This window comes from Rhinoraja longicauda, chromosome 11 (genome assembly GCF_053455715.1).
Source record: "Rhinoraja longicauda isolate Sanriku21f chromosome 11, sRhiLon1.1, whole genome shotgun sequence".
NCBI lineage: Eukaryota > Metazoa > Chordata > Chondrichthyes > Rajiformes > Arhynchobatidae > Rhinoraja > Rhinoraja longicauda.
In genome coordinates this window covers 27,777,481-27,798,943 of record NC_135963.1, presented here as the reverse complement: position 1 = coordinate 27,798,943, position 21,463 = coordinate 27,777,481, and the positions used below count along the sequence as shown (strand labels likewise).

Below are 21,463 nucleotides of genomic sequence, written 5' to 3'. Positions count from 1 at the left end.
TCACTTGCTGGCCAGCCACTATCCTCCACCTTTTTCACCATTTAAGTCTTCTTGAGCCGCGTTTTGTTGAGAACTTCCCCCTCGACCTGCATGCCATGGGTGACCATGCCAGGACCATAGCCGCAGTTGGTTTAGCTCTCAGAATCTTGGGCACATGCAAGCTTCTCCACTCCGAGAAGGTGGCGATCCTCGGAGAAGACAGTATTCTAGGTGGGGTCTAACCAACCCCCTGTAAAACTACAGAGAAATCTCACTATTCTCAAACTCAACCCCCTTTGCAATATAGGCAAATGTGCAATTTCCCTTCTTTATTAGTTGTTTGATCTGACTGCTAACTTTTTGTGATTCATGCACTATAACATCGATAGGGCCCTAGTTCCCACAATCCCTTTCATTTCACCTGGATCAGGTGAGAATGATCAGCCATGATCACATTGAATGGCGGTGCTGGCTCGAAGGGCCGAATGGCCTACTCCTGCACCTATTGTTTATTGTCTATTGGATCTGTTTGCTACGATCTCTTGAAACTTACTGGGGCTGGGATCCCGGCCCTCTCTGTAAATTTTCCGGATTCACTGGAAAATGTATTATTCCACTCTATAATGTAAACAGAAGTGAATAGTTATAAATGTGTTAGAGAATTAATTGGAATAATATTCAATATTCCAGAAAATTTGCTGATCTTCCAACAAAATCCTGAGTATGCCAGGTTATTGTGTTCTCTGAAATCTTCTTTGGGCTCATTCATATTAAGGGCAGTCGTTCTACATGTGAATGAAAAGAAGTGCTTATTGTTGGAGTTACAATAATAAAATCTAACCTACTGAGACTGAATTCACATGCTAAGTCCTGCACCTTTTTTCACTGCTGTCCTACTTATCCGCTATGACAGCTGTCTCACCCATGGACAATAGACAATAGGTGCAGGAGTAGGCCATTCAGCCCTTCGAGCCAGCACCGCCATTCAATGCGATCATGGCTGATCACTCTCAATCAGTACCCCGTTCCTGCCTTCTCCCCATACCCCCTCACTCCGCTATCCTTAAGAGCTCTATCCAGCTCTCTCTTGAAAGCATCCAACGAACTGGCCTCCACTGCCTTCTGAGGCAGAGAATTCCACACCTTCACCACTCTCTGACTGAAAAAGTTCTTCCTCATCTCTGTTCTAAATGGCCTACCCCTTATTCTTAAACTGTGGCCCCTTGTTCTGGACTCCCCCAACATTGGGAACATGTTTCCTGCCTCTAATGTGTCCAATCCCCTAATTATCTTATATGTTTCAATAAGATCCCCCCTCATCCTTTTAAATTCCAGTGTATACAAGCCCAATCGCTCCAAGCCCAATATTCCAGAAAATTTACTGATCTTCCAACAAAATCCTGAGTATGCCAGGTTATTGTGTTCTCTGAAATCTTCTTTGGGCTCATTCATATTAAGGGCAGTCGTTCTACATGTGAATGAAAAGAAGTGCTTATTGTTGGAGAATGACAAGGGGGAGAATGTTTCACAGTATTGAATGAGAATTCACATCCAATGTCATAGTTATTATAGAATAATGCATTAAAGTAATTAGATTCAATTTATTGTTGGAGAAAGCAACAAATGTATCCGTTTGAGTTAGCAATGTTATTACAACCTCTTAAAAGAGTTTGAGGGCTGCAAAGCCAGTTATTGACATGATTGTTTATCCAGTTAGTTCAGGCGCGTTTATAAGACTGGATGCCACTAATAGTTAGCTGGAAAATACACATCTTGTTTCTTTCTCCACCCGTGGATTGATCATAGAGCCCAAGGCAATAACTTACTGAGGTGAGGGGCCAGATACTTTGGCCGTCCTATTCATTAGAATGGAGAATACCAAACTTAATTAATAGGATTTTTTTTTATTGTATTTATTTTTATTTATAGCTTTTAATTTTTAATTTTAGATCATTTTTACCAGAGACTTTTAAAAACAGTGAAACTGGCCTTCTTTCACACTAGCAGTCAAAGAGTCAAAGACAATCAGGGTGGTCCTGTGAGCATGGCTTCAGAGTGCATCACAAGAAAGTCTTGGATACATACACATTGTGCTCCTTCATGGAATGGTTGCAGAACCAAGATTTTGAGGTTATCGCTAGCCCGCACTGGGAAAGACTAAAGGGATGAGTGTAAGAATAAGAAAATAACTGCAGATGCTGGTACAAATCGAAGGTATTTATTCACAAAATGCTGGAGTAACTCAGCAGGTCAGGCAGCATCTCAGGAGAGAAGGAATGGGTGACGTTTCGTGTCGAGACCCTTCTTCAGACTGAGTGTGGAGGGATGAGTGTGGACATTAGGGAGGATCAAATGCAACCCAAACAAATGCATTTGAAATCATACTAGAAATATAAAATGCTAGAAATACGAAATGCAACGAAAGTGCAGAAAATACTCAGCAGGTCAGGCAGTGCCTGTGCAAAGAAAAACAGTTTTAGGTCAATTCATTATGCATTAAAACCCTTTGATGAAGTGACAATGATAAACATTAACCCTTTTTCCCCATACATACTGCCTGACCAGAACATTTCCGGCATTTCTAATTCATACTCTCGTCTGAAGCAGAAATAGGGGAGAACTGACATTGATGGGTTAAAGGGGAACCTGATCAAGTTAAATTGAAACCAAAGACAGGCAAGTAAAACTGTAATGTAATCTTTAAAGAGGAGATGCTTTACATACTTTCCACATGAGGCAGAAAAGAAATAATAAACACCTGGAGAACTTTGTGTCTGTAGAGGTTTAGGGTTATTATTGTCACATGCACCAAGGTACAGTGAAAAGCTTTATTTTGCATCCTCCCCATCCAGTTTAGATATACCTTACACAAATACAATCAGTTCAAACTCAAGTAGAATAGAAAGAGCCAAGAGGCCGTGTGTAGAATACAGTTCTCAGCATTGTAGCACATTATTTCCTTAGACACCCCTCCCAACCATTCTGAATTTGGCGGAAAGTTTCCACTTTCTTATTTCATTAACGTCATTCCAATTTGGCCTCACATTTTTCCGCAAAACAGCCAATAATTGCAATTTGTCAATTCGGCCGCTAGAGGGCACATGGGGTTCTGCGATAACCCCCCCACCCTGGAAGTCTCCCCGAAAATGTGGCACCTAGGCTGGGCAAGGCAGTCAATCTCAACCTCATCGGGACTTCCATGGCCGATTGGTGGGTTGAATTTGCAACCTTCGGCCAGGGCTCTGGAACCCCGCTGGAGCCAGCACATCTATCCCCATAGCCGACTTCCCTGGCCAGCTCGATAAACCAGCAAAGCTCTGGAACTAAGAGTGCCAGAAAATCAGTGGTGGAACTGTAATGAGTAAATATTAAATTTAAGTGCAAGATCATATAACTATATTAATTAATTAAGACGGGGTTAAAATATAGAACATAGCAGAAAAGCCAATTACCACCTTTTTGGGCTGATTATCAATTAATGTGCAACAAGTACTTCTGTATGCTTAGTCGAGTCGCATATATCAACTCTTTCTTCATAACTTAGACATACATTTTATGACCATTGTTCTTTAATTCAATACCAAGAGAATTGGGATGTGTAAGGAAAAAGCAAAATAGAAAAAACAAAACAAAACCATTTTTTCTTTGTGTTGCAAAAAGTATCTCTGTTCAATAACCTTTCTATAAATAGCAGAATATACTCATGATAGGCTTGGCATTGTACATGTAGTCCAAGAACTACAGACTGTTGGAAATAATAGTCGTTTTACACACATAAATGTAGCACAACGCATATGCAGAGCTGCCAACCATTACTTTTTTGCCGTATTTATTACGTTTTTTTGGATAATTACGGCAGTACGATTTTTCTTAGTAAAATACGTTTTTTTGAAATTCTGTGCCGCCGGAGCGCGAACCCCTGGGCCGCTGCAGCCCGAAGCGCGAGTCCCTGGCCCGCCGGAGCGCGAGTCCCCGTCCCTGGGCCGCCGCAGCCCGGAACGCTGGAGCGCAGGTCCCCATCCCATGGCCATCGCAGAGCACCAGAGCGCGAGTCCCCGTCTCTGGCCCGCCGCAGCCCGGAACGCGAGTTGCCGCCTCCATCAGCAGCAGACTGAAGGGCGGCTCGCCATGGCTGCAGACTGGGCTGAAATCCGGCATCTGGCAGCCGACTTCCAGAGAGCGCAGTTCGGCAGCAACGTGCAGAGGTAGGTAGGAAGGGAAAAGGATAAGGAGGGGAGAGATGAAGGGGGGGGGGGGGGGTGAGCCTTTGCAGCCACTCTCCTGCCTGGGACCAACTGCTTTGCAGGTCAGGCCCGGATAGATTCCCCCTTTCGCCAGCCCGGAGTCACTTTTGATGACTACTCACTGGTATGTCTTGAGGCAGCCGTGCATCCTGCACTAGACGCCGCACCGACACTACGGTTGTGTGACTGCTGAAACAGTTTAGTTCAATCCTTCCATCAAACCCATTTTCTTATTTAGCGGTCGTGTACTTCAGACGAACTAGTTCTCTAATCGTTGTCATTTTAAGGCTACGCGACTTCATTAACCACCAAGAAACAAAATAAACACAACTGCATCGCTGAAAATTAATATTATCACTCTGTTGACCAAAGGCATTGTTTTAAAATTGCCAGTTTTAACAAGGAAAAACTCCACTGAATTTCACCCAAGTCTTAGCACACAAACACAATCAGATTTCCTCACACAGAAAGTGTATAGCTGTCCTAAAAAATACAGTTGTCATCAAGTGAAGTTCAGTGAAAGGCTTCTGGAGAAGTGCAAACAGGCAACCAATGCTTATTGTTGTACTTCGTGGTCCGGTACCCATTGTACCTTTGTTGAGACTCTGGACGGACCACAAGTACACGTGTGTAAAAGGTTACAATGCTGGAGCTCAACTCCAGGCTGTTTATTCCGTGGCCACCTGGAACCAGAGTGGCCACCTAATCCCCTCATTACCTTATATACACATTACTACACAGGCAAACAAAGTAGTCCTTGGGATACAACAAAGTAGTCCCTACAATATCACAACACTTATAACAAAAAGCTCTCTAGCAAGGACTGAATATGAGTGGACAAACATACATTAGAACCTCTGTTGACTTAGTTTGAGGACCGAAAATGAAACACTAGATACATGTACTTTGTTGGATTGAACATTGTGGACTATTTCATGTAAACAATGGAGATAACAGCTTGAGCACTGGACATCACAATTTCCTGTATTGAAAGTGCATCCTGTATTGAGCGTGGTTGTAAGTTTTGTTAAATTGCAAAATTCCTTTTTTTCCACTAAATATCCCTTTTTTTGTCATCTGTTTTCCTTTTTTGGTTTGACAAGGTTGGCAGCTCTGCATATGCGCATTTGGCGTGCATACTTTTTTTTTGCTGAAAAGTTGCATTACGCGCCATTTTATGAATTTTGATGTAATTTAGGACATCAAAATTATGAATTTGTAAAGTCAAATGTTGGGAGGAATGCTTAGACAAAGCTCATGTCCTCAATAGGGTAGAGGTGAATCAAACAGTACCCTAGCTTATGGAAGGACTATTCATGTGTCTGGTGGTACGTGTTTTCAAGCTTCTGTACTTCGTCCGGACGGGGGCAGTAAGAAGAAGGAATGACCAGGGTGGAACAAGTCTTCGATTATGTTGGCTGCTTTCCCAAGTCAGCATGAAATATAAATGGAGTTAATGATGGGAAGTTTGGTCCAATGATGGGAAGATGGACTCGCGTAAAACCACAACTCTCAGCAATTCTTGCGGTCTTGGCTATTCCCAACTAAGCTGTGATGCAACCTGACAGTGTGCTTTCTATGGTGCATCTATAGAAGTTCGTAAGAGTCACTGGAGACATGTTGAATTTCCTTAGGAAGTAGAGGTGTTGGTGTTCCATCTTGCCTGTCGCATTGATGTGTTTGGTCCACGACAGATCATCGGTAATATTAACGCCAAGGAACTTGAAGTTCTCAACCATTTCCACATCTGCACCATTGATGCTGATTGGAGCATGTATTCCACCATGCTTCCTGAAGTCATTAACTATCTCCTGCATCTTGCATCTGCATTCAGGATATTGTCCTGACACCATGTCACTAAGTTCTCTATCTCCTTCCCGTACTCTGCCTCATCATTGTTTGTGATTCGGCCCAGCACAGTGGTGTCGCCTGGAGAACCATTGCAGATTTTTTAAAGCCATGTCTTATTTGAATTTCTGATGAGATATAAGTGAAGTTTGATGAAGGGAATACAGTAAATGTCATGTATATGAAATGTCATGGTGGGGGTTCCATTGAACATAGAACATTTCAACACATGACCAGACCCTTCGGTTCATGATGTCTGTGCCAAACATGTTGCCAACTTAAACTAATTTATTTTGTCTAAATTTGATGCATATTCCTCCATTACCTCGGTCTCATAATTGCCCAGGATAAACTGTGAAGTAAAAGGCTGCTCGGTAAAACTGAACATTGCAGAATATAAACATGAGTAATGGGTGGATAAAACAGCTTTGGGTGAGAAAGTAAAACTAATGTAATACAGGTGATTCCCCACGATATATGGGTGTGGGTTTGCGACCCTAGAAAGTAGGCCACATCTTAATTTTACGTAATGCGTCATCTGCAGATGCAACAAGGAACACTTTTTGAAAAATAATGAATTTCGGTTTGACTTGTTTAGTTTTGCACACGAGCTCCATTAAAGTGAGTTTTATTCCTCATCTAAAATTTTTGCGTAATGATTTGAGAATTATAAAAGAGCAAATTTCCACAACAGAAACAGTTGTAAAATAGGGATGGTCTGTAAATATTTTTCGGTTTAGAGTTTGGTGGAAAGTGATGGTCAGTGCCAGGGTCATTGCTTTATTTGATAAAATATTCATGAATTGGATTAGGAATTCAGAGTAAAATTTCAGAATTTGTTGATTTATACCAAATTGTGATTTGTGGGAAACCGTGAATGGGATAGTGATTAAATCCTGATGATCACTATGAGAATATAAATGGGTAGAAAGAATCACAAGACGTGGCAGATGCAATTTACTAGAGAAAAGTGTGAAATCATACGAGGAATGAGAATATAGACCAATGATATTCAGGTCATGAGCCACATGTGTTTCTTTGACTTTAAATTTATGACTCTTCAAGACCTGGAATTTCTGTATTAGAATGTGATACTAGGGTATAATAATTATACCATTATATTTTGATAATACTAAGACACCTGTTAAAAACCATTAAGAGGGTTGAGAGTAATGGTCAGAATGTATATAGTTAATATAGGAACCATCAATGTCACCACTCTATTAGAACAGCAGCTGCAGTGTACACTTCAGGCATCCACAGTCAATGTGCAATGGGCTTTCCGTGTTCAGTTTAACAAGAGGATAGTATCTTGATACATTTCTAATAAGTTGACAAAGCCAAAATTCATTTGAATTTCAACAATCAGAAGAGTTAAAGTTGGCCTTTAATTAAAGAGGAATATGGAGAATTGACGGGTGTGCCAGAGAAAACAAAGTCGTAAGTGAATGCTGTGCAAAGCAAGCAAAATGTGAGCGAAGCACTGGTAATTATGTCAAGATTAGCTGGATTACCTAAATGGATTACATTTTACTGGAAACATAAAAATGTTGAAGGTCAGAGAGAATTTTGTGGTCTTTATATTGACACTAGCTTCAATAGAACAAAAGAAATAGAAGCAGGAGTAGGCCTTTCAGCCCATTGGGCCTGCATAGCTGTTCTCTAAGATGTGGCTTATCTTTTACCTTAATGTTGCTTCCCTGCACAAATACCATATGCCTTTATCTAGGGCCAATTTGCTTTATCTCCCTTCCTTTCACAAACCCACTGTCCCATGAAGCAATCTAGTGCAGTCTCTTTGCATTCCTTCTATCACAAGTATATTCTTCTTTGGGTAAAGAGCCCATTATTCCTAGTACATTCACATAAGGGTCTATGTGCTTGGAAAAATAAGTTTCTACTCTTATACAAATCATTTTGCAATAAAGGCCCATACTGTTTGCTTTCCTAATTATTGACCATATCGATACTTTAACTTTCAGTGATTCGGGGGCATTGTTCTTGATAAGGTTGACACTGTCAGTTTTATCCACCCGTAGTGTGGGAAGGACTTATTCTGCTTTTTCTCTAGCCACTTACATACTGGTATCTCTTTGCACAAGGCACTACTGCCATATACAGCCTTGATATTTAGGATCAAGATGGCACTTATGAGCAAATTAACACCAACAAATCTATAAATGCTAACTTTCTACTTACCATCTGGTAAGCCATCGCCAGCTTGCTGCTGACAGCAAATAGGTCTAGATTAATCCAGTTTTGAGATCCAAAGGATTTGCTGTGTTGAGGAGAAATTGCAGATGGTTAGGCCGGAATACCATCTCATTGCCAGGGTGGGGAAAGCTTTTAGAATACCAATTTAAAGGTGCCCATTAATTTCAAATCAACTATTTGTCTTGAAACTTTAAGCCACTCAAACTCTAATCTTACTTACATATTGAAAAGTTAATACTGAAAAGCTCAGATTCTGTTTGGTTATGTTATCCACCTATTTCAGTTGAGTTAGTTTATTGTCATGCGTACCAAGGTACAGTGAAAAACTTTTGTTGCGTGCTAACCAGTCAGCAGAAAGACAATACTTGATATTATCGAGCCATTCACTGTGCAAATACATGATAAAGGGAATAACGTGAATAATGTTTAGTGCAAGATAAAGTCCAATAAAGTCAGATCAAAGGTAGTCTGAGGGTCTCCAATGAGATAGATAGTAGCTCAGGTCTCTAGAGTTGGTGGTAGGATGGTTCAGTTGCCTGACAACAGCTGGGAAAAAACTTATCTGAACATCTGCATTGCCTGATTATACCTCTTGCCTGATGGGAGAGGGGAGAAGAGGGAATGGCTAGGGTGTGACTCGTCTTTGATTATGCTGGTGGCCTTGTCGAGGCAGCGTAAGGTGTAAATGGAGTCAATGGAAGGGAGATTGGTTTGTGTGACGGTCTGGGTTGTGTCCACAACAGATTATTTAAAACAGATTTTTAAAGCTATAAAAGGGAAAGGTCTGTACATATTTGTGACAAAGTGGGTTTCTGTGTCATGCTTCATATGTAATGATACTTTTATAGTAAAACTGTTTCATCAATGAAAACTGTTCTATGTGCAAGATACAAACTGCTGGAGGAACACCGCGGGTCAGGGAGTATCTATGGAGGAAATTGAGGGAATGTCCATTCCCTCCACAGATGCTGCTGAGATCCTCCAATACTTTTTTTTTTGCTCAAGATTCCAGCATCTGCAGTTTCTTGTGTCTCTGTTCTATGTTGTGTTATTGTATTGGTTACTATTTTAAGAAAAGACAATCCATACACTTTTTGCCTTCTAACAATATTTTGGTTTGTGTAAAAACATTCATATCTGCAATGTGTTCAACCAGAAACTCAAACAGGATATATACACTGATGAGCCAAACCATTATGACCAGCTGCCTAATGTGCTGTTGGTCCTCCGTGTGCCGCCAAAACAGTGCTGACCCGCCGAGGCATGGACTCTACAAGACCTCTGAAGGTGTCCTGTGGTATCTGGCACCAAAACATTAGCAGCAGATCTTTCAAGTCCTGTAAATTGCGAGGTGGAGCCACCGTGGATCGGACTTGTCGATCAGCACATCCCACTGATGCTCAATCTGGAGAATTTAGAGGCCAGGGCAACACCTTGAATATTTCATCATGTTCCTCAAACCATTCCCGAACAATGTGTGCAGTGTGGCAGGGCACATTATCCTGCTGAAAGAAGCTACTGCCATCAGGGAATACCATTGAAGCTATGGTTCGTGCAGCTATTAGACAGCTGCAGTAGTCAGCATCCAGCGGAGCAGTTTGGCTGATCAAACCTACAGGAAGGGTCTCGACCTGAAGCGTCAGCCATTCCTTCTCTCCAAAGATGCTGCCTTTCCCGGTAAGTTACTCCAGCATTTTGTGTCTACCAGAGTGATGTGTTTCTGGGTAATATTATAGGGAGGGTTTGATCAGACAAACCGCTCCGCTGGATGCTGACCTCTGCAGCTGTCTAATCACTGCTCGAACACCAGCTTCATGTTTACAGTGGACATCCATTGACATTCCGTTCTGTCGCCACCACCCGCACAAAGCAGCAATTCATTCACTCAAACGTTTGTTTTTCTTTTGCATCGCTGACAATCCAAGAACGATTGAGAAAACCAAGAATAACTCATGGTTTGGGAAGTGCGACATATTCCCACTTGAGGAGCAGCTCTGGTACAAGTTACAATGCAAAAGAAAATCGTCATGACCTCGCTCACCACCGAAGCATAAAGCAATAAAACCTACAAAATCATCATATTTTTTACAAATTAACCATAAATACACCTAATTAATAGTTTTGAAAGCCGTATTTTCTTACGTCGAAGAAGCAAAACTGGAAAATACGGATGAAACGCAGGTCTGTATACACGCAGTAGCTCAGCCGGCGTGAATGTTTAGCACAAGTGATCTATGACCTGCACATGCGCGTTTAAGATACCAAACTCACTTATTTTAATCTGAAGAAGGGTCCCATCCCGAAACATCACATATGTATATTCTCCAGCGATGCTGCCTGACCCGCTGAGTTACATCTGCACTTTGTGTCTTTTTTTTCTTTTGTGTACTTCTTAGCAATATTGTATGTAGTCAATATTTTTCTAGACATTTTACACGTTGCCCTGGTGTACTGCTTATGTTTGCATAATGGAAATACCTACAACTATATTCCCCATTCCTTAAATTTCCATTCCAGTGACTGAATGTTGAAGGGGAAATTTTGCATTGTGCTGCAATACGTCCTGTGGCTATTAGATGATACACACTGCAACCACATGATGTTAGTGAACATAAAATCATACAGCAAGAAGTGGTCATGCAGTCTAATGTGGCTATGATGGCATTTTGAGATCTATCCAATTATCCCTACTGCTGACTCTACATATCATTGCAATATTAACTTTATACATGCAGTTCCCATTTGAAATCTGTAGTTGAATCTACCTTGTAACATTCCTAAAGAGAACATTTCAGACTATAAGGACCCACTGAATAAAAATCTCCCTCATTATCTATTAAGCATGAATGTATAAGGGGGAGGTGATGAATAAACTGCCAGATCATGTTGAGCATCCTGGATGTTACATCTACATCGAGTCATAAAGCTATACAGCATGGAAGCAGGCCATTCCAAATTCTGATTACTGAAATAGATGCACCTGAGGTCCCTCCTCACTTTAAGCCTTTGACCTCTAGCTTTAGAATCTTGTACCCTGGAAATAATTTCATGCACATTCACTTTATCCAAGCCCCTCACGATTTTGTAGATTTCAATAAAGTCATCCCTTAGCTTCCTACGCTCAAAAGAAAAAAAAATCCAAGCCTATCCCTATAATTCAAGCCCTCATGTCCCAACAATATCTTGGTGAATCTCTTATGCAACCTTTCCAATTTATCACCCTCCACTACTCCACACAGTATTTCAAGTGTGGTCTACCTAATGACTTGTAAATCTGCATCAGGATGTCTTAACTTTTGTACTCAATACCCTTCCCAATGAGGACGTATGCACAAGCCTTTTTTGGCATTTTGTTCACCTGAATCATTATTTTCAAGGGACTATGCATCTATACTATAGATCTTTCTGTTCTACCACGCTCTTCAGGGGTTTACCAATTACTGGGCAGAGCCTGCCCTGGTTTAACGTACCAAAGTACAACATCTCACACTGTTTAAAAATTACATTAGCTATTCCTTGACCCACATTCCCTGGCAATTTTGATCCAGTTGTAAACTTAGCTATCCTTTCTCATTGTCCATGTAGGCAAATTCCATACTAACGTGTGTTTTGTAGTTGGGAGATGGGGCTGATGGGATTCAGGCAACAGCTTCCTGGAGTATTTGTATGGTTGATATAAATAACTCGAATCATTCCTAGTTGATATTGGGCTCATTACTCGTCTTGCCTGCAGAATAGACACTTTATTGTTCAAGGAACATAGCAATGCATAAGGGATCCAAACCATCACCTATTCATTCCCCCCACAGATGCTGCCTGACCCACTGAGTTCCTCCAGCATTTTAATTTTGCTGAAGATTCCAACATCTGCAGTCTCTTGTGTACACGTTTTATAACCCATTAATAGTCATAAAATGTTGTACATAAACAGACATAACAGCTTAATTATCAAAATATCAAGGTATCAATAAAAATGTACTTTGTGATCCCAGAGGTCTTTAGAATTTGGGAAACTGCTCTGATTTTAATTACTTAATTTCCGTAAGATTTACAAGGAACATTCCAGCCATGCAGAAAGATTGGATAGTTTAGTTGAGAGATACAGCGCAGAAACAGGCCCTTCGGCCCTACCGAGTCCGTGCCGACCAGCAATCCCTGCACATTAACACTATTATTCTACACACACTTGGGACAATTTTTATATTTTCCAAGCCAATTTACCTACAAACCTGTACATCTTTGGAGTGCGGGAGGAAACCGAAGATCGAGGGGAAAACCCACACGGTCACGGGGAAAACGTAAAACTCTGTACAGACAGCATCCATAGTCGGGATCGAACCGGGTCTGCGGTGCTGCAAGCGCTGTAAGGCAGCTACTCTATCGCTGCGCCACCGTGTCGCCCCTTGCTTGTTGCCACCGTAGCCTAGATTGTTTTTCTTTTAAACTTAAGAAGCTGAGGTGAAACTTTGTTGAGGTATATGAAAATATGAGGGTCCTAAATGAATTAGCTAGGAAGGACCTAGTATCCTTACCGAATGATCAAAATTCAGTAAGCACAGATTTAAAGTAAATAATAGGACTGGAGGAGATAAGGAAATGCTTTTCACTTGGTGCATGACAGTGGTCTGAAATTGACTGCAACTCCAGCTACATTTAAAAAGATAAGAAATGAAAGCAGGAGTTGACCCCGTGTACCTCCATTCTATAAGTACGTGGCTGGTAATCTATCACAGGAAGGTATGGTTCTGCAACACTCAGTGTTGCTGCACCACCACTTAACGACCCAGGTTTGAGTTTGATCCTGAATTTCCAATTGCAGGCATGCAGTTTGTATGGTGTTTGAAAATTTTCTCTCTATCCTCTCGCACTTCTTCCTCTTCCCCCACCCATGTTCTATTTCCACCTTGTCCCCTCATCCCATATGCCAAAGACATGCTGACTGGAACTTGTCTATAGTAAATTGCACTTTGGCGTAGTTACAAAAAGATTCAAAAGGGAATTGATGGATATGTGCGAGACACCAACTTCAAATTCCTGGGCATGCATGTCGCAGAAGATCTGTCTTGGACTCAGCATATTGATGCAGCCATAAAGAAGGCCCATCAATGCCTCTTCCTTCTTTAGAAGTTTGGGAAGATCCTGTATGTCGACGAATATTTTCCTGAACTTCTACAGGTGTATGGTAGAGAACATATTGGCTGGTTGCATCATGGTCTGGTTCGACAAATCGATTACTCAGGAACGAAGGAGATTCCGAAAAGTGGTGGACACTGGCCGGTCTATCACGGATATGGAGCTCCCCACCATCGATGCCATCTATAGAAGGTGCTACCTCAAAAAGGCCATCAGCATTATCAAGGACCCACACCACCCTGGCCATTTTCCCATTTCACTCCTGCCACTGGGAAGAAGGTATAGGAGTTTAAAAAACGTGAACTCCAGATGCAGAAACACCATCCTCCCAACAACCATCAGGCTATTGAACACTAAACACCAACTAAACTTCAACCTATGAACTGATTGCATTAAGGACTTTGGGCTTTTATTTTGCACTCTATACGTTTTTTTATTTATTGAACTTTTTTGGTTTGTTTATTATGTTATCGAGTTCTGAATTTACAAACCTGTTGCGATGCTGCAGGTAAGAATTTCATTGTTCCATTTCGGTACATATGACAATTAAACACTCTTGACTTGACTTTTGACTCTTGACTCTTGAAATAGTCTTCAAATTGCAGAGTATCTTGGACAAGTCAGCTCACCACCTCCATGACACACTGGTCAACCTGGGGAGCACCTTCAGCAACAGACTGGTTCCACCAAGATGCAGCACAGAACGCCACAGGAGATCCCTTTTCCCTAGTGGCTATCAAACTACAACTCCTGCCCCTTCCGTTGTGGGGTAGACTGACTCCACTCTTCCCCCCCCCAATCTTTGCACATCCTCAATCCTGGACTTTCCACTCATCACTTTAATTTCATGTTTCAGGTATCTTCTTGTGTTTTATGACTGTTGGCAGACCAATATCTCTCCTGGAATAAACACAGTAGGCACAGGGATAGGGGGCAATAAAGAGATGGGAGTAATGCGGTTGCTCCACTAAGAGTTGGCAGAGGCTTTGAAGGCGGAAATAGTTTCCGTCTGTGTCATGATAAATACTGTATAATTGCCACTTTCCTCCACCGTTATTGCTTGAATCTAAAAATCTTTTGATTTCTGTCTTGAAAGGACAACATGACGGAGCCTCTGTAGCCCTTGTGTATAGAAAATGACAATGTTTCACTCTCCTTTGGATGCAAAATACTGAATGGCTATACTTTATGTTGAGACCACGACCTTGTAGACACCCCAGCCAATGGAAGCCTCATCCATGCATCTACCCTGTCAACCCCGTATACATTTTGAACTTCTCTGTGGAATCACCTCTGATACTTTTAAGCTCAAGAGAGGTCAAGTCCACTTAACTTTCCTTTGTACAATAAAGCTGCCATCCCGAAAAGCCATCAGGTGAATCTTTGCAGCTCCCTCAATTGCAAGTTTACCTTTCTTGAGCAGAGAGCTGTTCACAATATTCTATATGTGGTTTGACTCAGGGCCCTATATAATTGGAGCAAAATGCCTCTACACATTTAGTCAAATGCTCTTGCAATAAAGGCCAACATAGCATTTGTCTTCATAATTGCTAGCATACCTGCTGTTCATTTCTGACATGGAAGAGGTTAAAATTACGTTTTAATATCTGTAATTCTTTTGGGAAATTACTTATTCAGAAAGAATTTCTCTAATGCATTAAAAACGTTGTCAAAAAGCTCAACGTAAGATAACATTTTAATTTATTTTTAATACAGACAGTTGTTACGAATAAATCTGCCTTGTTTTACTGCATTTTTTCTATCTCCATGCGTTTCATTGGTACAACTGACATGAAAAGTACTGGTAGGTTTAGAAAAATGTATTTCTAAAGTGTTGTTGGAATTGAAAAACTGATTTCATATGTTGCATTACCGTCTATTTATAATAAACATTAATATGTTTGTGATATAACTATTTGACTATAAATAACTAAAATTGGTTTATTGAAAAGTGTGGCAACTATTTTCATTAATCAGTACTGAATTAATACATCTAACAGTACAGCTAGTAGACACAAAATGCTGGAGTAACTCAGCGGGTCAGGCAGCATCGCTGGAGAGAAGGAATGGGTGATGTTTCGGGTCGAGACCCTTCTTCAGCTATCAAGTACAGCTAGTGCTTGGTTAGTTTCTTCACACAATTCCCTTGCAATGCATATATTGTGATTCATCAGTTATCTGATAAGTGGTGAAACAACCTTAATATAAAGTGCATAAAATATTTGAATTAAAAATAATACTAATTATAGATGATTTGTGCCTCAATTAAACCCGTTATATTTTATAGCATACTTTACTGAAAATATACACAAAATGCTGAAGTAACTCATACTGTCTGAAGAAGGGTACCGACCTGAAACATCACCTATTCCTTTTCTCCAATGATGCTGCTTGACCCGCTGAGTTACTCCAGCATTTTGTGTCTATCTTCAGTATAAATCAGTATCTACAGTTCTTTCCTACACATTTTACTGAAAATATGACACTGCATATTGAATACTAGATGACAAATTAGACTGACAGACTTTAAATTTCCCTTCACTTCTAGTTTCCAGTTTACAGCTATCCAAAACATGTCTTTAATATCTTAATCAATATTTTTAATACATCTTTTTTTTTTTCAAGCATGATATTCGAGATGATTCACCAAAAATTATATAATTGGTTATTCAAGTGCTTATATTACCAAAGGGCCTTTAAAACTATAAAAACTCTCATTAAAAGCTCTACCAAAAGAAGGTGGTATAAGAACATCCAGTAACATTTTCAAAAAGTATTGAATTTATACTTGTCAGGGGGAAAGAGAAGAATAGCATGTCCAAGTGATTAGGTCTATTACAGTCATCGCAGGCATGATTAGATACTAAGTCTCCTTTGGTGCAATATAATTTAATGATTTTATTTGCAAGATGTGCAAGCACTACAGTGAAATGAAACCATGAGCTTTTATTTTTAGATATCATCATATTGTCAGTGGGGTGCATGCTTTGGTATTCTACTACCCTCCGGCACTAAGCCAGTTCAATATAGGTCAGGCATCAAGCTGTGCCAGCTCTTTGTGCTTATATTGAAGCATTTTATGCTTTGCTGTCTGGTATTACATGAGAGGCAAACACACCAATCAGGTGACTCTTAGTCCTACTCATAGTGTAGCAACCATATATTCATGTATTAAATTATACTGCTCTGGAAATCTGATGTGCAAATAGGAATTTGAGCGATGCAGTAAACACAGAAACTTTACCACTGATGCCACCCAATTTCCATTTAAGGACCTGTTAAAAATGAATCTATTACCATTTTTATTCATGTTGTCTCCTATGGTGCAAGTATGGCAATTTTAAAAAGGTATCAATGCAACAAAATATTAATATAATCTAAGTAGGCTTTGCATTTTGACTTTTAAAAGTTTTTGGTCTTAATGTTTGATATTGCAACAAATATTTTGATACGTTTAATTTTGAATCCATGAAATATTCATAACTACAAATAAATTATTGCGCCTTTGTCTTGTACGTTAGTTTTATTATAAAGTTGGTCCTGATTTGATCATATTAAGATGAAGTTGGTAGGTGGGGTGCAGATTGGCGGTTGGTGATACATGACTAAAACAACTAAAGATTGTTTCACTTCTTTCAGGAACCAAAATTGTTCTTGGTGAGTTGCAGTGTTTTAATACTTCATTTTTCAGAAACTAAAGCTTGGCCATCTACAATTCCTCTTAAATAGGGCAAAGTTTGGGATATGGTTTCGTGAACTATGTCGATCCAAAGGATGCAGAAAAAGCAATTAACACTTTAAATGGACTTAGACTTCAGACCAAAACCATAAAGGTAAGACACAATTCGTTTTAAGCATTACTTTTTACATTGCGTAACAAATGTTTGATTAGATGAAAATATTGCTTTGTCTAAATCTTAAATCATACAGAGTAATTTTAACTTTGCTCTGTAAAATTAAACGGCTGATATTGATTCAGTTCACATTATACACCTCAGTAGAAATAAAAATTGCAAAAAACGTGTAATAGGCAGTTGAATCAATATCACCCACATTATGCCATTATGCAAGGCCCCTGCCGAAAGCAGTATATATTTGTAGTTGTTGCCCAGAGTTCCTAACCTCAGAAAGTGTTTTCTTTATTGGTGGATACAATTGATTTGAGCAGTGCAGTTTCCCCCAGTGTGAAAATTATAAAATATTTTGAAATGAACATTGCGTTAGATATTAAAATCAAATACTTCACTATTTTCACTTTTTAATAGAAAATTTGCACAGTGATTTTCTTCCGTTTATGTTGAGGAATTCATGTGCATCGTTTAGGGTTGTCTCTATCTCGAGACCTATAGGCCACTACCCTCACTTTTCCTGGTTAGGCCTAGTCTGTGTTCGGGAAAGGGGGTGATAGAATTGGGGATTTCAGTTCAGAGCGAAGATGTGGACAGTTAGCCTGAGGAATGGGAGATTCAGATTTTCATTGGAGGAATTTGTTATTTTTTGGGGGGAGTAGATTGAATGTCAAGGAAGGTGGTGCGTGGATATGCGTTGGTAACCCATAAAAACAAAAAATAGTGGAAGCAATCAGAAGATTAGGTTGTGTCTGAAAAGAGAACCAGTTAACATTTCAGCCCTTTCATTGGAACTGGGAAGGTGATAAAACAAACTAGATTTAAGTTGCAGAGATGGAGAGAGATGATTAGTACAAAAGGAATATCTCATGAGGTCAGGAGGGAGAGAAAATTAGGCTATATCACAACATAACTAGCCAGAAAATGTGTTACGTAAGCTTATGTTCAGCCATGTTATATGCACATCTGATTTAAGTAAAGCATTGCAGACGTTTTGAAATGTTTATGCCCTTGTCCTGTTGTAATCAAGGTTAAACCAGGTAGTTACAGTTGTGATTCATCCTACTGCAGGTGTAATTGGCACGTCATAGTTTTTTTACACATGTTGTCATCAATATGCCCATTAATTACTTAACAACAACAATTAGATCAGTTCATTTTTAACTCAATGAAGCAATAACAGTACATCAGACTGAAAATAGAGAAATGTGCACGATATAATGGGATCCATTTTTATATTATTGAAATATGGAAAAGTGTTAAAATTTGATTTTCAGCAATCTAAAACACAAATCAAAGTATTTTTTCATTGACACCTTAATCTCACAAATACCTGAATCTGTGGCTCTGAAGCTGTCACCAGCCAAAGCACGACACTCGATCATCCAAAAGGAAAGTGGCCATCTAAGTAGCCAAGAAAGTTTCCTTAAACAGTTTGTGGATAGTCCAACTCAAGGAGGGACCAGACTGGGCCATGTATTGGAAAACAAGCCTTTCCAGGTGACTGGTGTTACAGTGAAAGAGCATTTTGGAGATAGTGACCATAAATTTTAAGCTGGTTTTGGATAGGAATAGGTCTGGATGTTGGTGGCAGGTACTTAATTGGGGGAAGGCAGATGACAATGTCATTAGGCAGGAGCTATGGAGGGTACATTGGGAGCAGCTGTTATTGGGTAAGTCCACAGATGACATGCTGACAGGACCTGATCCTGTGCTGTACTGTTCTATGTATCTATATACTCATTGTCCGCTACACTTCCTTTTCCATGATCCCCCATCTATGGCTATTATAGAGAGATATCTGCATGCTTAATTGCGGAGATGGGATTTTATTGCTTCTTAATGGAATAAAGCAAGTATGTCCCAATTTGCGATCTTTTTTATTTAGGATAATGCCCAATTGATGTTAAGACGAAATGTAACCAACATTTAATGGACCAAAATTGAGCAAAATCTAGTTTCTAGATGATTATAACTGTTTGACATGTGCTAAATGTATCAGAGACCAACTTGGGCAAAGTTCACCATTTAATTTGTGGCATTAGTACTGGTATTGCCAGATATATCAACGGTTTAAGCGCATCTGAGGCTATTTGCAATGACCAGAGCATGTGCTAGGCACATTCGACTAGATGTTTACAAGGGCTTGCTATGGCCTAACAAATGTCTGCCAATATTCAAACATTTTTACTCTATTACCATCACGTGGATCTCGACCTCAGTTCTAAAATATTTCCGTTTTCAAAAATTGAATTATCTTTTCTTCGTGAAATTATCCATTCATTTATAAAGTAAATACGTGGAGTCTTTGGAAATAAGATGGACAGCATGAATTTACTAATTTCATAAATGGATAGATATGTGATAATTCAAAAGTACCAATTATTCTAAAGAAACTTTGTGGATCATTGCATCCAATTTTTATGGCTGAGCAAAATTTCTTCCTTTTATCTTTTTTCTAGGTTTCTTATGCTCGTCCAAGCTCTGCATCAATCCGTGATGCTAATTTGTATGTTAGTGGCCTTCCTAAATCTATGACTCAAAAAGAATTAGAGCAGATGTTTTCACAATATGGCCGAATCATCACTTCCAGAATTTTAGTTGACCAAGTCACTGGTAGGTGCAGTTGATCCTACTTTTTCAAATGAGAATCACCATCCTATTAACAGTAATAATATTTTCAAATAGAAACATTTTCAACTATAAATTTACTGTGCGTTGAGTAGAACAATAAATCTTTAAATGTTAAAGTATTTTGGAAACATTCCCTAGAACTGGCTCAGTTTATCATACATTTTGATTTTCAGATTGCTTTGAATTCATTCTTAGTTTCTCAATGAGAGCTGTATTTTGTTCAATCCTGTTAATCAACACATCTGGCTATTCTGTGTGCTCAATGTCATGAAAACAATAAATTTTGAACATTAAGTCTTTCCTCCTCGCCGCCTTTATTGAGGAATACTTCCTGAAGAGGGAGAATGACTCATCTACTCATCAAAGGGACATGCCTCTGACTGGCTATTCTTCTGGCGTTAGGATCATTATAGTATTGGAAATGCTCTTTTTGGCATAACATGTTTAAACTGATAATCGTTTACACTTTCATCCTGTGTTCAAGTACTTGCTTAGAACTCATTTACAGTATAATCTGACCCAAGGGGGCAGCCCTTCAGTGAGGCAAGGACACATTCCCGACACACACAAAGGCCCAGTACCTCTGTACACCCTAAATCCAATTATCACCAAAAGGAAAAGCTGAAAATCTAGACCATTGTCTTAAGATAAGTGGTTTGTGTATTTGACAAAGAGTAAAAGCAGAAATTAAGCTTTTTTCCCCCAAACTTCAACATTTAGGCCAAAAGAATGATTAACCCATCATAGGTACTAGTGGGCTGCAATTACTGGAATAACATGATTTGAAATATTGTACACTGAGTAGAAAGGGAAGGAATTTGAGATATGATCTCACTCCCCTTTTATCCCTAAAAATGTGTTGCAGAATTGTTTCCCTCACACAATGTATGCACTCTGATCTAGGAGGAAACTTTGTGATTGAATGCAAAAGGGATTCCGCTCATGGCTTTTGCCCCAGCAGCATTTGGTTCAATGCTTTCTTAGAGATTTCATTGTTAAAAACTAGCTTTCCAAAGGCAATTGCAATCAGTCCTCAGGAAAGCAGCATTCAGAAACATCTTTACAACAAATTGGCCTTGAGACAAGATTATATCATAAAGCTTTCCACACAACAAAATCAACCTCAAGTTGCACAGGCTTCTGCTTATGTTGTGCAGCCCCGATCTCAAAGATCTGGGTGATGAATTCGACTCCAACCAAAACAAAATCAAGAAATTTCTGGACTATCTAATTTGCACATCAATTTTTTTAATCGAATGGTAAAATGAAATGTAATTCAGACATGTTGGTGAGATTTGTGAGAACTGATACCTAATAAAATTCCATAGGTATTATTTCTTCCACAAGTAATGTCACTAATATTAGAGTTCAAAATATAATTATTGGGATAACACAAAAAGTACATGTAAGAAATAGCCATTTTTTAATTAAAATGTGTTGTTTCTCAAAGTAATATGACAGTAATGATCAAAAATTGTTTTACTTCATATTAGTAAGTAATAATACATTCATACTTTACTAATAATGCACCATTAAAGTTGATATGTTTTTAACCATTATATC

The 21,463-nt window shown here is 39.4% G+C and overlaps 1 protein-coding gene across 11 annotated transcripts in view; it reads left to right on the top strand.

The window, feature by feature from the left end:
• Positions 1–21,463, top strand: part of elavl4 (ELAV like neuron-specific RNA binding protein 4) — a 69,952-nt gene that overhangs the window by 14,942 nt on the left and 33,547 nt on the right. For all 11 annotated transcript variants that reach the window (XM_078408566.1, XM_078408565.1, XM_078408559.1 and 8 more), the window contains exons 3-4: positions 17,148–17,251; positions 19,729–19,882. In XM_078408566.1, the coding sequence (XP_078264692.1) occupies positions 17,148–17,251; positions 19,729–19,882 (258 nt within the window). The remainder of the gene's footprint in view (positions 1–17,147; positions 17,252–19,728; positions 19,883–21,463) is intronic.